Source organism: Anas platyrhynchos, chromosome Z (assembly GCF_047663525.1).
Source record: "Anas platyrhynchos isolate ZD024472 breed Pekin duck chromosome Z, IASCAAS_PekinDuck_T2T, whole genome shotgun sequence".
NCBI lineage: Eukaryota > Metazoa > Chordata > Aves > Anseriformes > Anatidae > Anas > Anas platyrhynchos.
In genome coordinates, this window is record NC_092621.1 from 14,016,273 (window position 1) to 14,032,110 (window position 15,838).

General features: G+C 36.0%; 1 protein-coding gene across 3 annotated transcripts in view; it reads right to left on the reverse strand.

The window, feature by feature from the left end:
* Positions 1 to 1,114: 1,114 nt before the first annotated feature.
* FYB1 (FYN binding protein 1) overlaps positions 1,115 to 15,838 on the reverse strand; it is a 67,392-nt gene continuing 52,668 nt past the window's right edge. For 2 of the 3 annotated variants that reach the window (XM_072030680.1, XM_072030681.1), the window contains exons 8-19: positions 15,556 to 15,712; positions 14,228 to 14,360; positions 11,247 to 11,275; positions 10,005 to 10,074; positions 9,288 to 9,425; positions 8,531 to 8,559; positions 7,386 to 7,452; positions 5,882 to 5,987; positions 5,398 to 5,560; positions 2,683 to 2,716; positions 2,152 to 2,183; positions 1,115 to 2,036 (exon numbers count right to left, since the gene is read on the reverse strand). In XM_072030680.1, coding sequence (XP_071886781.1) covers positions 2,014 to 2,036; positions 2,152 to 2,183; positions 2,683 to 2,716; positions 5,398 to 5,560; positions 5,882 to 5,987; positions 7,386 to 7,452; positions 8,531 to 8,559; positions 9,288 to 9,425; positions 10,005 to 10,074; positions 11,247 to 11,275; positions 14,228 to 14,360; positions 15,556 to 15,712 — 981 coding nt within the window. In that variant the 3' untranslated portion in view covers positions 1,115 to 2,013. The remainder of the gene's footprint in view (positions 2,037 to 2,151; positions 2,184 to 2,682; positions 2,717 to 5,397; positions 5,561 to 5,881; positions 5,988 to 7,385; positions 7,453 to 8,530; positions 8,560 to 9,287; positions 9,426 to 10,004; positions 10,075 to 11,246; positions 11,276 to 14,227; positions 14,361 to 15,555; positions 15,713 to 15,838) is intronic. The other variant, XM_072030682.1, reaches the window with a different exon arrangement.

Below are 15,838 nucleotides of genomic sequence, written 5' to 3' on the forward strand. Positions count from 1 at the left end.
CAGGAGAAGCTGGCAGCCCATGGCTTGGAAAGGTATACTCTTTGGTGGGTTAAAAACTGGCTGGACAGCCAGGCCCAGAGAGTGGTGGTGAACAGAGTGAAATCCAGCTGGCAACCGGTCACTGGTGGTGTTCCCCGGGGGTCAGTTGTCAGTTGTGGGGCCCATTGTCTTTAATATCTTTGTAGATGATTTGGGTGAGGGAATTGAGTGCACCTTCAGCAAGTCTGCAGAGGACACCAAGTTGGGGAGAAGTGTCAATCTGCCGGAGGGTAGGAAGGCCTTGCAGAGGGACCTGGACAGGTTGGGTTGATGGGCAGAGGCCAGTGGGATGAGGCTCACATGGCTAAGTGCCGGGTCCTGCACTTTGGCCACAACAACCCCATGCAATGTTACAGGCTTGGGGCAGAGTGGCTGGAAAGCTGTGCAGAGGAAAAGGATCTGAGAGTGTTGGTTGATGATCACCTTAGCATGAGCTGGCAGTGTGCCCAGGTGGCCAAGAAGGGTAAGGAATAGTGCAGCCAGCAGGACCAGGGAGGTGATCGTCCCCCTGTACTCAGCTCTGGTGAGGCCGCACCTCAAGTACTGTGTTCAGTTTTGGGCCCCTCATTAGAAGAAAGCCATCAAGGCCATGGAATACGTCCAGAGAAGGGCTACAAAGCTGGTGAAGGGCCTGGAACACAGGTCCTGTGAGGAGTGGCTGAGGGACCTGGGGTTGTTTAGCTTGGAGAAGAGGAGGCTCAGAGGAAACCTTATTGCCAGCCTCTTCTCACAGATAACTAGTGATAGGACTAGAGGGAATGGCCTCAAGCTGAACCAGGGGAGGTTCAGGTTGGAAATGAGGAGACATTTCTTCTCAGAAAGAGCAGTCAGGCACTGGAACGGGTTGTCCAGGGAAGTGGTGGAGTCACCATCTCTGGGGTTGTTTAAGGAAAGGTTGGACATGGTGCTTAGGGACATGGTTTAGTGGGTGATATTAGTGGTGGGGAGTGGTTGGACCAGATGATTCTACGATCGTACCTGGTTGCACCTCCCACAGGTACACACACTGCTACTGTCAGACACTGGCAGAAAACTCAGGCTAGAAACTAGTTAGAAGAAAAAGATAGCATCAAAATGGTGTGATAAATACATATATTTTTAATCTAGAAATTACTTCCATTATTTCCATGTAAGTCCATTTTAATGCCTACATTACTATAGTGACAACAACATACCTAAACTAAACAAAAATTAAATCTTAACCTAAACATTACAAAGTTATTCTGAGCAACACTACACTATAAAACAGGCTCTTCTATGGTTTATATCTCAGAGTTCTGTATGTAACATAAGTAGTTAATGTTTTACTATTAATATTAGTCAAAAAGTACTTACAAAATAAAGAGAAATTTAAGAAACTGTAATCTATCACTAGTGCAACACAGAAAAATAAACTTCAGCAATGGAGGCACATGGCTGTACATGTCAGTGTAGCAAATGCTATTACAGTTGGAAGGGCAGGTCAGAAAACTGATGCCCACTTTTGATTTCCTGTTTTCATAACAGGATGTTATCCCCAAAAGAAGCATTCCTTTTCAGGATGCTGTCATCCCCAGAGTGACAGTCTCTGCTGTTTACTAGAACAGAGCTGCAGTGAAACCTGTTCCCAGGATTTGTTGTCCTCTATATCCTTCACAGACCTGAACTGGCCTCTTTGGGTGTAGCTAATTGAAGAAGAATTGTTTTTGTATGGATTGTCACCAGAGTAGAAACGAAGTGGAAGATGATAACTTTAATTCTAGTTCATATTCCCCATAGTTTAATTGCTCTGATAAATGGCACTATATATATATCTTACAAAGCAACTGAGGACAAACCCCTGAAATTCTACAAAAAGATTAACAAGTAATGTACATTTTGAAGAGTGTAACTGATTAACTTGGAATCAGCTTTAATGGCTTCTTGCATGACAATTAGGAAGTCCAAAATTGATTTTGGTCTTCAGTGAAGCGCTTACTGTCACAGAATTCTGCATTAGTCATTATCATAGATGCAATCTGAAATGGAAATAGAATGCCAAACATATTAGTATCGTGCAGTGCTTTGAGTGAAGATAAAATTATTTGTTGTAATTTAATATAGTTCCTGTATCGTTTGAAATGTTCGACATACCATCACCGATATCATCATAAATCTCTCCATCACTGTAAGTTAGAAAAAGAAAAAAATAATGTATTTAAAAATGTAGACATCAGATATTACTATACACATGCAGCTATGAAAAGCTGTAGCAGTATGGTGCAGACATGCTATCAAGTATTCATTTGCTATTTAGGTAATAAAACAGTGTTGAGAAAGACACTGAGGCCAAAGGAGCTTCAGTGAAGGGTAAAACTGGATATGTTTCTTTTTAATGTGAAATCCATGCTTTATTAAAAGATTTTTAAAAATTGTGTTTTAAAGCAGCTATTCTAAAAAAAAATAATCATAGAGGCATTTACATTAAAAATGAAAGACTGATCTTTTTAAAGATGAGAAATATAAAATATAAAGATTGAGAAATATAAACTTCATAAAAATATATAATTTTAAAGGACTAAAATGACATACTGAAATAATTAAATTTCCTATTTATTTAACAACAGTTTAGAACAAAGTATATAATTAAAACAGTTTTTTTCAAAACGATAACTTTATACTTACTTCTCAACTAAATTGCTTCTCAGAACATACCCATCTGTAAAATAGAAATGTATGTGTTATATGTGGTAAGTTAAATTTAAGTATTCATGATATTTCTTCTCTTTCTAGCACTAGTGAAATTTAGTTTTTATCTTTAAAATGTTTCAGATAGGAAGATATACAGATGTATAACAATGTATGCTGGATACGTGCTCATGCAGAATTTTGCTATGTCTAATTGTTCTTACTTACCTGTTTAATATAACATGGTGCCTTATATTTCCTACAGGGACAAAAATGTTTTCCAAGATATACACACCAATGACTTATTACTAACTGTAATTGTTTAATATGTTTAATTGTATCCAAATTGATAAAGAATATTTGTATTAAAATATGAAATTACCTTAGAAAAGCTATTCAGTAGTGAATTTATCAATTTCTCTGTTGCATTGCTATTGAAATCAGAGAAAACTACACATATTCTTCTCCAACATATTTAAGCCCTTGAAAAAAGTGCTTGTTGTATTTGGAAAAACACATCAACTGAAATATTTGTCAAATGGTATAACATACCAACCAAAGAGAAAACTGTGACAGCAATTACATATTTGTAGCTAAACATTGGGATGTTTGTACAAAGATAGGAAAAGTTTTAAAGTAGGAATGTCATTTTATGTTGGATTTGAAATTATTGCAAAAGTTTCCCTATTTTATTTCCTAGGAGGCTTAAATGGCCACAGTAAAATTACACATTTTTAGTAACCTGTACACTGCCATATTAATTACGTTTAGTATAAATTTATTAGCTTGTAAACATCCTTTGCATTCTTGCATTCTTGGAGCTGCTGCTGCTTCATGTATTCAGAAGAACCACTGTAGACTACTGAGTTTTCTGCTAGTACGCCTGGGGGTTATCCTGCAAATCAGTCTATCTCCAGGTCTTAGTGTTTTACTTAAAGGAATTATTTCTTCCTTCTTACAAACTTTTTGTTTGTTTGTTTGTTTTTTTTTCCCAAAAACCTATGGAATTGAATTGAAGGATTTTCTGTATTTCAAAAGGTATGTGGCTCAGACAAAGGCAAGAATAAGGAAGACTTTTAGGGTAAATAAAATTAAGTGATAACAAAATATGTTCCTAAGCACATCAGTCCTTGCTTAATAAGGTGGGAAGACCTTATAGTATAATTCCTAATTTTGTTTAACTGGTGGTAGAGGCATGAAACCATGGAAGTGCTCTGTATGTTAAAGTTCAAATGGAAAAATTAATGTTCAAGAAAGTAACAAAACAAAACAAAACAAAACAAAACAAACAAACAAACAGAAAAAACAACAACTAAATATTAATTTTATATCTATCTGGCCATCAAAAGGTAAAATTAAGATATGAGGATACTCCAACTAGAAAAATAACCACAACTGTCATGTACTTAAAGGAAATAGGACTCCAGGTTGCTAATTAATGTGAAAATTGACAGAAATATATTCAGGGGTTTTCAGGGAGTATATTTTTATTTGTTTTGCTCTTTTATGCATAGATAAGCAGTGGCTTCTGTTACTGGTTGAAAAGCTTTGAAGACTATGTGAGGAAAACAGACAACATGAGCTACTTTCTGCTTTGCTATTAGCTTGATTCAAAAAATGTGACATCGACGGCCTCACTTTGCAAAGTGGCTGCTGTAAGGCAATACATATTTTGAAAAACTTGTGTTCTTATGCAAGAAATTCTCCTCACCCTGCAGGCTTGCCAGGAAGAAGGCTATGCTCCAGATTGTAACAGATGACTACAGAGGGGAAAGAAATAGAAAGAAATTATCTGAATCCTTGTCAGAGGTGTATGGTTTTGGACGGCCTTCTACATAAGCCAGTGGTTAAAAGCAAAGGTGAGTGGAAGGATGTTGCCGCTTTGGACACAGTCTATTATAACACAGTGAATTTTTATGAGGAGGTTTGAAAAGCATTGAAACAGAAGCATACTAAGAAATCGAAACCAACAGTAGATGCTCCAGACTTCTCCAAAGAATGCAAAAACTTCTGCCAATGCATACCCTGTCCAAGGGTTTCAAGAAACACTGAAAGGCCTTGTGCAGCTCCCAAAACAGGCAGGGATGCCAACAAGGACATATGCCTTGGATCAGCTAGCAGGGGGAAGACTCTTAAGCACTTTTTCCCCCAGCCTGTTGAAAAGATTAAACTCCAGCTCCGGCAGCCCAAAGGAAGAATATCGTCATTGATTTTCCCTTGGCTGCAATCTATGGGCAAGAACTTTCAAGAGGTGTAGCAAAGATTTTGCTGTTTTACTAGATTTTGTGGGGTATCACAGCTATACTATGTTTGGCAAATGGAGAATCAACAAAAACATCTCCTTAGCTAACGCAAAGCAAGGTTTACATAAATAAGTTGTGATCTCTCTCACGTTTGGTATGTCTTGACTATTGGAGTTTTAAGTTTTTTAAGGTCTGACACTCTTAACATACTAAAGGAGCTACTGTAAGTAGTAACAACAGTAACACGAATATATCTCCTGTCAACCATCAGATCAGGCAAGGAGACAGAAAAACATTAGATTTTAGTATGACAGGAAAGAGTGCTTTTTTTTTTTTTTTTTTTTTTTTGTGTGTGTGTGTGTGTGTGTGTGTGTCCTGAGTCATGTATTCTTTGACAATTTACTCAAATTAAATTTCAATTTATACTTTACATATGCATTCTGTACCACAGCTTTTTAATACGACTTACATTTTCCTTCTTCATTCCTGCACAGCACCTTGGTATCATCTGTATTTTGTATAATTTCAAGAGACTCCCCTGGCTTAACTTGTAAGTCTTTAGATCCCCACTTTCTTTGGGGCAAATCCTGGACTGTGGTGGTGGAATAAAGAACTTTGATTTCACCTTCAAACTGGAAAAAAAAAAAAAAAGAAAGAGATGCCAGATTAAAACTACAACAACTACAACAACAACACAATACAGTAAATCTTATGATCATGCATTTTTATAACAATATATTCCCATTTATTACTAGATTTTTTGAAAGCTAGGCAAATAATTGTTTATACTATCTAATACATGCCCAGGCTTGCCATTTGTACTTACTAGGGGTCAATAACTATTTTTACAAGTAGTAATGATTCACTTGTCAAAGGCAAAATAATGGATTATTTACAAATTTGAGGATACCATATGGATATTTTAGTCTATGTTTTATGTGAACAAAACTTACTTTGAACTTTTTTCTGAACTCCTTCTCTTCTCTTTCCATCTTTTTAAGTTTTTGTGGATCTTTTTCATCTGATTTACCTTTTCCAAGGTTTACTGGTTTTGGTGAACTAAAACATGACATTACAAATAAAACAAAATTAGTAACACATTTGAGGTATTGACAATCATAGTGGTAATTTTAGTTAAACATATTTCCTTTCACATGTCATAAGTATGTTTTCTTCACTCTACAAAACTGACACGGATAATACAACATAGGCTTGTTTGCAAACAAATGAAAAACTGGGGTTGTCTTTCTGACTTTTTTTTTTTTTTTAATTCAGACGTTAATGTATCTATTACACCAGTGAATATGGAAAATTTTTCGAAGTATCTAGCCAATAAAGCAATGAGAACTTAACATCTACCAAAAATAGTTTAGATAAACAATATCAATCACTTTAGAATGTTTAGGCAAAGGACAATTTCTGTGAGGTCTAGGTATCTTTGGGCAATAGGCTGAATAACACGTCCCACACTGGAGGCAGCTGGAACACCTTAGCCTTTCATACAATAGATGTCCTAGTCTTTAGTGCCCATAAGAAGAACTTGCTACTCCAGGGAATCTGCATTACATGCTCTATTTAAAGTTCTGTTCTTTTTTTCACATCCCCGATACTGTTGATTTGTGCCAATGAACAAGAAAAGGTCTCATGTCCTAACTGCCCTTCCCGATTCTGTATCTCGGAATTTAAAGTCTGATCTTGAGTTCTAATCCTTCCAGTTCTCTGCAGAGTTGTGGATGATAGTTTCACTGAGTGTGAATGCATGGGTCCATGCAAATAATTTAACTTTAAGGTGGGCCATGCTGTTTCCTTTGGATATAGAGCTCAGAAAGATCTCTCTGTTTTAATGCCTCTAGATTAGATTTTTGTATTGCAATCTGCTTTTTAACTCCACCTGAGTCAAGTCAGTGGCAGCAGAATGTGACATGTTGCAGTCAGCTCCTCAGATGCATCTGTGCTCATAACACATCTGTGTTCCAGAGATGGTTGTGACTTCCTGGTACAGAGATAAAATTTTCCAAGCTGAACTTTACACCTCCAGATGTGTTTCATACTGGTAGTGTAGGGCTCTATCTCCTTTCCTCACAAAATATTGCAGCAGCTGAATCAAGTACAATACATATCTCCAAGTACAATAGAATCTCTAGATTTTGATAGAAAGAGGACTGCATGCAAAGAATCTACTATGAATGGTCTTTAGGTCACTCATTTATTTACATCTCTGGTCCCTCAAGGGCTAAATTTGTTGAAATACAAAACACGCTTACTTATTCTGCAGTCTAATACCATTTTTATAACAATCTGTAGTAAAAGCCATTGTCAAAAGCAAGGTTATGAGAACTGCGAAACCTGACACCACCAAATAAAGGATACTATTTGCCTCTAGTAAACACTTTGAAAATGTGCCACAGTGTACTAAAGATTTCTAATTGTAATTAAGTAATTCTTGGTTTCACTTGCCTGAAGTCAGGTGGTGGAGGGAAGTCCGAGGAATCTACATCATCGTAAACATCACTGTCTCCACAATCTGAAACAATAATATATAAAAGGATTCAAAATCACTATGTTATCTCTGAATTCGAATACATTAGTAGTGAATACATTATGTTGTAGTCTGCAATAGTATATATAAGTTGACAAAAAAAAACACAGCAAGTTTTGTAGTTTTTTTACTTTCTGTAGTAACTGTAGTAACAATCTACTTTGCAAAACATATCCCAGCAAACCTTTTCATAATAAGACTCTTTATTAATAATAATAGGTATTCACTGATAGTTTAATCTTCTTAAGATGAAGCAAGTTTTTGCACATGTTGGCTAATGCAATAAATTTTAATCCTCATTTTAATTAGTCTATTTCCTACTGTGTTGCATCAAAATATATTTTTAGGATTTGATTTTAATATAGACTCATGAACTTCCATAGCACTTTGGTCAGTGTAACATTGCCTAGAATTGGATACGAATCACACATATATTAGATTTTAGATCACCTTGCAGTGACAAAGCAGTGGAAAGAATACTTACTGCAAGAATATACTTTGAATCATATCCAGTGTATTTGTAGAAAGGAACCAATTATTTAGTCCATCAAATCCATGGCTAGAAAAAGTCACAGTAGGAGATACAAGGTTTAGACCTCATTTTAGGCAGCAGCCACAAAACTTGTAAGAATTTGCTTTTTATTCTGTGGCTGAGACAATATTTATGAGTATATGTTATCTTACAATGACACTGCAAGTGATAAAAATAACAGCAAGCATCTCATTATTCTCTTGAAGTCTCTCATTAAGTGTTTATTTCCAAGTTTATCTATTCATACTTAATGCCAAATAAAATGAACAAGTGGAAGTCTTAAATAGAAACATTATGACTTTAAAAATACATTAAATTGTTTTCTAGGAAGTTTGCACTATATTGGGAACTCCTTGTCTGTAGCCAAATCAGACACAATATATGAAAATTGTTTGCTGGAACTGCATAAGCAATGGGAAATCCTGTTTCCTTCCTTAGACATATTTTTGTGACTAACACGATACAGAGCAATGTATGCAGAAAAAAGGATCGTGAATCAATATGGAGACAAAACCATAGACTATTAATTACCTTTTCCAAACTGCTTTGTGGAAAGAGACCTGGTTGGGTAAAAATAAAAAATAAAAAGTAAATCAAAAAAGAGAGATGCTCATTAAGTATTTATATCACATTAATAGGCTTTCACATCATTTACATCCTTTGAAAAACTTACAAGGGCTCCAAGTAATCTACAGACATTTTGAAGCTCTGCTGACACTTGCAATAATAGTTCACAGACTAAATGTATTTTTACCAGTGGATCAAAATAAACTAGTTCAGAAATGAATAAGGAAAGATGGTAGTAAAGGTGTAATTTCCTGATCTAACCTCTAGGCAAGTTGGGGATAGTCTTTGCATTTTTCTCTGTTGCTTATTATTCCAAAATTTTGGATTAATAGTGTTAGATTTACCCATTTTTCTTGGTTGTACTGGTGAGCAACATTCATTATAACTATACAACAAACTTCCATCACCAGAGTGGAAAAAAGATGATGCATTATTTGGGTGTTTTTCAACAAAAACAACAATAAAGTGTTATATTTTAGTGTTATTAGGCTCATGCAGCTCATGCAACAAATACAGCTTGTAAACATAGTAATCATGTTATGAAGTTGAAAGGAAAAGTGATCAATGTAAGATTTTTTTTTTTTTTTTTCAGAAAAGTATCATCCTGATTTGCAATTTGACCATGATTCATTAGGCTGCTGTGAGAACATGTTAGTAGCATGTAATCAATGCTTTATTAGAATTAGTTAATGTGCACTGTGATTTCCTAGCAGACTCTTACAAGTCTCCATTATCTTCTGCCCCATTGACTTTGGTTGCTTTTTCTCGTACACTTTTCTTTTTGTTATCTTTGACCTTTAGCTTCTTCAAGATTCCCCAGGACCAGGTATCATTCTTATCTTCATCCTGTGATACAGACCTTTGGAGTATGCATGCAATTATCACAATGTAAAAGGTAACATTCTCTTTAAATGCTCCAATTTAATATGTTGATTGATGCACATAATTCTCATTAATGATAATGATGTATATATCACAAAGTGAGGACACTTACTTGCTAAAATGCTAAACTACAAGTGTGCATTTTAGATTTTTCATAGATATTGAGATGTATAAATAGTTATAAATATTTATCTACCAGATTTGTGTTTTTGTGTTGTTACTCAACAAGCTAGCATTTCTTTATTATTTTGTTGTTTTCATTTCAGAGGAATTCTATTTTTCTATTGGGGATTTACATGACTGAAGCTTTTTTTTTTTTTTTTTTTTTTTTTCCCTGACTTAACATAGTTAATTATGAAATGACACTTTTCCAAAAGACAAAGTAACTTTTTTTTAAAATTTGTTTAAATTCATATATCCATCCTGATGTATATCCACTTGCTGATCATCCCAATACTTGACTCAACACTTATTATGTCAAATTTGACAATAATAAAAACCAAAATGATAACACATAGCTAAAGACACAAATGATTTAAATGATATGAAAACATACCTAGTAACAGTATCGGTATCATCAACGCCATCATAAATTTCTTGATCAGAAGGAGGAGGTGGGAACATCTCTTTAATAGATCAAACAGTGAATTAATGCATTTCTATTAATGTTCCTGAATAGCATATTAATTACTGGCCTCAGCGTGTCAGATATGTTTGCAATGTGTGTGTAAATGTGTAGTAAATGGGGTCTTTCTGTAGACCTGCAGAGACTATTTATTAAAACAGCAGTTTAGCCTTAATCAAGTTGGACACATCATCCACAGAATTTAAATGTGACACTGCCAATAATAAGAGAATGAATACTGAAAAAAACGCATTTATTTGATGAAATTCTAAGTAGCTGTTTTGGGCCCATTTGTTATGATGACTTTTTCATTTTTGTTTGAGACTAACCATGACTGAAGGTGTCAGACCAACACTTCCAGCAAATGACACCACAGATGTCAGAAGCAAATGAAATGTAAGCTCCCCGTTTTGGTGGCAGTTCTGACCTCTGAGCCCCACCTCCTTCAGTGAAGGGCTATCTCAGTTTCCATGTCCAATTCCAGCCACTGGTCAGAGTACTGACTGAAATCCGTTCTTAGCTGGCAACAGCTTCATTCAGGACTGCCAGGGGATGCTTCTCCCATGACTAGTATCTAAACTCTAAGCTGAGAAGATGAGCTGTTCTCTTGTGATCAACAGAGAATGCTACATAAATACATGTGCTACCAAAGAGGAAACCAGTTTGAATGTCTGTTTTTGACAGAGTGGAAGTGCTGTAGACATACTGGTTAGGACCTTAGAGTATTTATGGAACTTAAGTTCCCTTTAACCTTGCCAGCAAAATGTAACTTTAATTGGTAATATCATTGGCTATTTCAGAACTGCACTTCTGCATAAAAATTCTTGATCATGTTAGTATTTTGCCAGTTATACATCTGATGTTTTGTGAAATCATTTAAATTCTCACCAATAAATAAATAAATAAATAAATAAATAAATAAATCTTAATGATCTGTAATCTGGCATGCTTCCAATAAACAGTATGAGAAGACAAAACCTTTTCATCCCAAGTGGATCATATAGGTAAAAAGAAAGCGTAGCTGGCCACCATAATTCCTTGTTTGTTGTCTGTTAGCTAATGTTTAACATGCTTCTGGATAATTACTGCATTATTTGGAAGCTGCAGAAGTCTGGATTTGAAGGTAAGTGGTACACAGAAACAAAGACCCACAAAAGTGCATGTAAAACTTACTTCCAGCTCCATTTCGACCACCACTCTGACTGGAAAAACAAACAGAAGAGATAGAGAAAAACAGTCATTTTTTGAAAAACAAACAACAACAACAACAACAAAATGCTTTTGTGTGTCTTAGTTCTAAACACTTTGTCTTTGGCACTCCTTGTCTATATTGCCAGCAGAGCACTACTAATTCTATGCTGAAAGCTCAGGCACAGGCTTGTATGTTCTCTGTTGGCAACAACTAAATGTGCCAGTTCTATTTTTTTTTTCACTCTGCCTTCACCACACACGTGGATTTCTTACAGTCATATAGTAGTTGCACTCTCACTAATGCTAAAGAAAATGTGTCATCAAATTAGTGAGTGAATTATCTCTGAGATGAGGAGGGATTAATTTTTAGCAGAGTCATGTAAAGGAATTCAGGAAAAGTACCCTGTTGTTATCCTTGGAAATAGTTCATTACAAAACAGAAGAAAAATATTTTAAAATACTATCCACAATAATTCAAAAGGGGGAATTATCAATATTCTCTATAGTTAATGCAAAAGCAGAAGTGACACAGTGTATTTGAAGTGAAGGTCTGAAGGAAATTTGCATAAATCAACACGTAGTTGAAGCTAGTAGATGTGCATATTTTTGTATGAGCAGAATATTTTGCCCTAATTGTTGATAATTGGCACTACTGGGAATTTGTGATATTTTATCTTGATTTCAGGAAGATGCAAACCGATGTCTAAAACTATTAATGATTAACTGTATTTAGAAAGTATTTTAATTTTTTATATAGATATTGCTAAACTAAACATGAAAGATAACTTACGACCATAGGAAAATTCAGGTTGGAAGGGATCTCAGGAGGTCATGTAATTGAACTTGATGAAATTAAAAAATAACCTGACATATGAATAAATACTTGCATCCACTCCCTTTAGATTCATAATTTATGAGGCAATTTTTGTGAGATGAAATGGTAAGCAAATGAACTTATTGTTCAACTGTCTTTTACCAGGTGGTACTTTAAACCCCTGACTACACATTTCTAACATTTCAAGGATTCCATATTAGCCTGATGTTCTAACAGTAACTGTAAATAACCTCTTAGGGTCATAGGAACTAGGAGTATTTCCGGGTCAAAGACTCTTAAACCTATACATCAAAGCAAGATGCTTGTTAAACTCTAGTGCCAACAACTCCTGAAATACAGCAGACCTAGTCATTTATTAAATTTGTAATAGTAACAATAGCACTAATAATGAGATAGCACTGTTTGGTCAAGAGGCTTTTTATAGTATGGCATTCTTACAGTGGTTTCAAAACATCTTGATGCATTTCAGACCTTCTAACAATTTATGCTCATGAACTGAACAGAATGCTATTAATCTCTAGAGAAGATAAAAATGTCAAAATACAACTTAAAGGATTTAATGAATCTGAGACATTTATTCATCCATCCAAGTTCCTTGACCTGTTGTGTTATAAGAACCAGTGTAAGTATTCTTGTTTGCTTTTGAATTCAAGGGATATTCCTACATTCCTTGCTCTGAGGTTGTTAACTGTAATGCTTGCCATAGTGAAATGGATTGGCCAGAGATATTTCTGCAATGAATGCCTAATGCTTAGATTATCTAAAACCTAGAATAACTGAAGTAACTCTTCTGGCTATCATTACCACAGCTTGAGACCATTGCATGGTGAGGGAAAATGTTAATCAGCAACCTACAAAAATATCAGATGTATGAACATACTTGTTACCTAAAGAATGTCACCCCAAATGCAGATCTTCCTAAGTGCTGTTTCTAGAACTCACAGGGATGTCCTAGCAGCTGAGGATCATCTGCACCCAACAACAACAAGACAGCTGTGGTCCCTGTGTTCCAGCCATATCTCTGAGCTAAGGTTCTGGGAAGCACTAAAGCCAGATGTAATGACTGGGAGTTGCAACATAACATCGAAATCCTCTATACCTTTATGCAAATCTCTTGTTTGAATACTAGCATATGAGTCTGCACATCAGGACATGTGATGGGGAATGAGTGCTGTTTTTTTGCATCATGTGACAGAGGCAGACTTTTATGTGAGGCCAGGTAACAAAGGCACTACCTTCTTGTTGGGTCATGTGGTAGCCTCAGCTCCTGTCACAAGATCACACATATATTCCCTTGCCAGTAAATTTGATATGTGCTGCAGATGGTATTTTCCTAGCTGCAGATCCCTTTGACATTAAAAATATGGCACATTGAAGTAGAGAGGCTGCGATGTAGCACTGCATCACAAATGCATGGGAGGGTGCTCTGTAGAGGAACTTGATCTTGTGGAAGATGTCCCTGTCCATGGCAGAGAGGCTGGAACAAGAGATCCTTAAGTGTCCCGTCCAACCCAACCCATGATGACTCTGATGAATTCAAAAGTATATCTCATACCCATCTCAGGGGGGTTGATAGTTTTTGTTTGTTTGTTTTTATAGAGAAGACTAACCACATAAGCCACAGTCTCTTCCTAAGCACCATTCCAGTAACTCTTCTGGAAATCCCTTATCTTCAGACGGACAGAGGTAGTAAGGCTCATAGTTTGAGACCAGTGAGGGTGAGAAAGGGTCTCCCAGCACAGTGAGTGCTTCTAGAGTCTTTTATTCTTACACATTATAAAATGCAATATGTGACTTTGAGAGACAAACAAAGGAAAGAGAGGGAGGAGAGAAACTTGCACTTCCTGTAGGTGATTTGTGAGTCCTGCACGTTTTGTGTTTTGTTCTCCTTTGGGTTGTGATGCTGTAGTATGGATAGCATGGATTCTTCCTGAGGATGAGTGCTTATAGATGCTAGACTCCAGAATATGTTCTTAGCTCAGTTACATGTTTCTCGTATTAACGACTTTTTTTTTTTTTTTTTTTTTTTTTTTGCCACAACAGTCTACTTTGTTGTTGTAAAACTTCTCCTTTCCAGGCCTGAATGGGGTGATTCATTGGTTCCCTTTAATGTGTTCCTTTTACATACCTGCTAATACTGTCCTGTTCTCCAACATCATCATATACTTCTTGGTCATTCTCTGGTTGTTTCACAGCAGCTTTTTGCTTTGTTTTCAAAGAATCATAATCAATCTCCACCACGGTTGTTTTAATGTAACCATCTAAATGGATGAAATCATGCAATTAAGCAAAGAGAGTTTTAAAGCCTGAAGTAAAGGAAATAGTTTAACTGAAGGTTCAGAATCAGTGTGATTGAATTGTATTGGACTTTATTTGAAAACATTAAAAAAAAAAAAAGTGTCATACGAAGCAGCCTCAGCTTGAGTCTCTATCTGCCCACATATGTACAAATCTCAGATGTCTCAGATCTCTACCCAAACCCTCTTTAGCTGGTGTCAAGTTAACTTCATCTTTATTTACTTCTCTGCTACAGATGAAGAATTTCCTGTGCAGGCTGCAAGGAGCAGGGCAGGACAAAGATTCTGACAGGCCATGAGGAGGGAGAGACATTTTTTTTTTTGCATGGATTGTACTTTGAGTTGGTAGACAAACTGTCCCCATGTCCCTGGAACGTCACCAAAGAGAACTGGTTATACTCCTGAGTGTACTGGCTCAGGAGGAACTTTTGCAGCAGAGCAGCTAGGCAGTCCCTGCTCTCTCATCCTCTCCCCATATGGAAGATATTTATAGCACTGGATGTTAGAAGACATTGAAGAAAGTGCTCAGCTGGTATTGTCCAGTTATGCATGTATGAACTCTTACTGAACTTGTCATTTTGTTTTCCTCAAAATTTTAGCTACTGCTTTTAATAACTTTTACTGATTTTAGTGACTTTTGTTGATTTTATGTATCAGTCTTTTAATATCTTTGCTATAAACTAGGAGATAGATCATCAGCATGGATTCACTGCCATAGGGGTCATTTATAAAAGTAGAGAAAGATTTTAGATTTCAGACAATAAAAGTCTAAAAATCAGTGATAAACCCCAAAACACTTAAAACAAGACCTTAGTTTAGGCACATCCATTTTATTTATAATAGAATGCTATGAAAAAGCCAACCTCATTATATCCACAGGGCCAAATTCCGATGTTAATTTAAAAGATAACATGGAATTACCTCTCATTTTTCTTAACTTATTCAAGTGCCTGTTGATGTTACATAATGTTGTACAATAACTATGAACTGAGCCCTGCATGCCAGCTACGGACAGCTGGATTAGTTGTGGTAATTATTTGCTTTGGTGGCCAGTGACTAAGTCTTGTTAAGGCTACTCTGCTGTAACACTGCATGCACACACATGTTCACTGTATAATAGTGAAAACATTCAGAAACACAGTGAAGGAGCAGAACTTACAACATCCTTTTATCCTGCCCAGCCACTTTCCTTCTGGGTTGTCTGTGAGGCGAATGATTTCAATTTGATCCCCCTGTTTGACAGTCAGCTCATTCTTCCCTCCCTTGCTGTCAACACGAGCTCGTGCCTGATGAAGGACTTGGATGGGTCCTGTTAACTGTAGAGAAGAAGCAGCAAAAGAAGTCACAGATGTGGAAAAATTGAGTTCTTTCCTAAATGTTCAGGTAAAAAATAATATAACTACAACGATAGTTGTATAACTTGTTTGATTAACATTTAAATA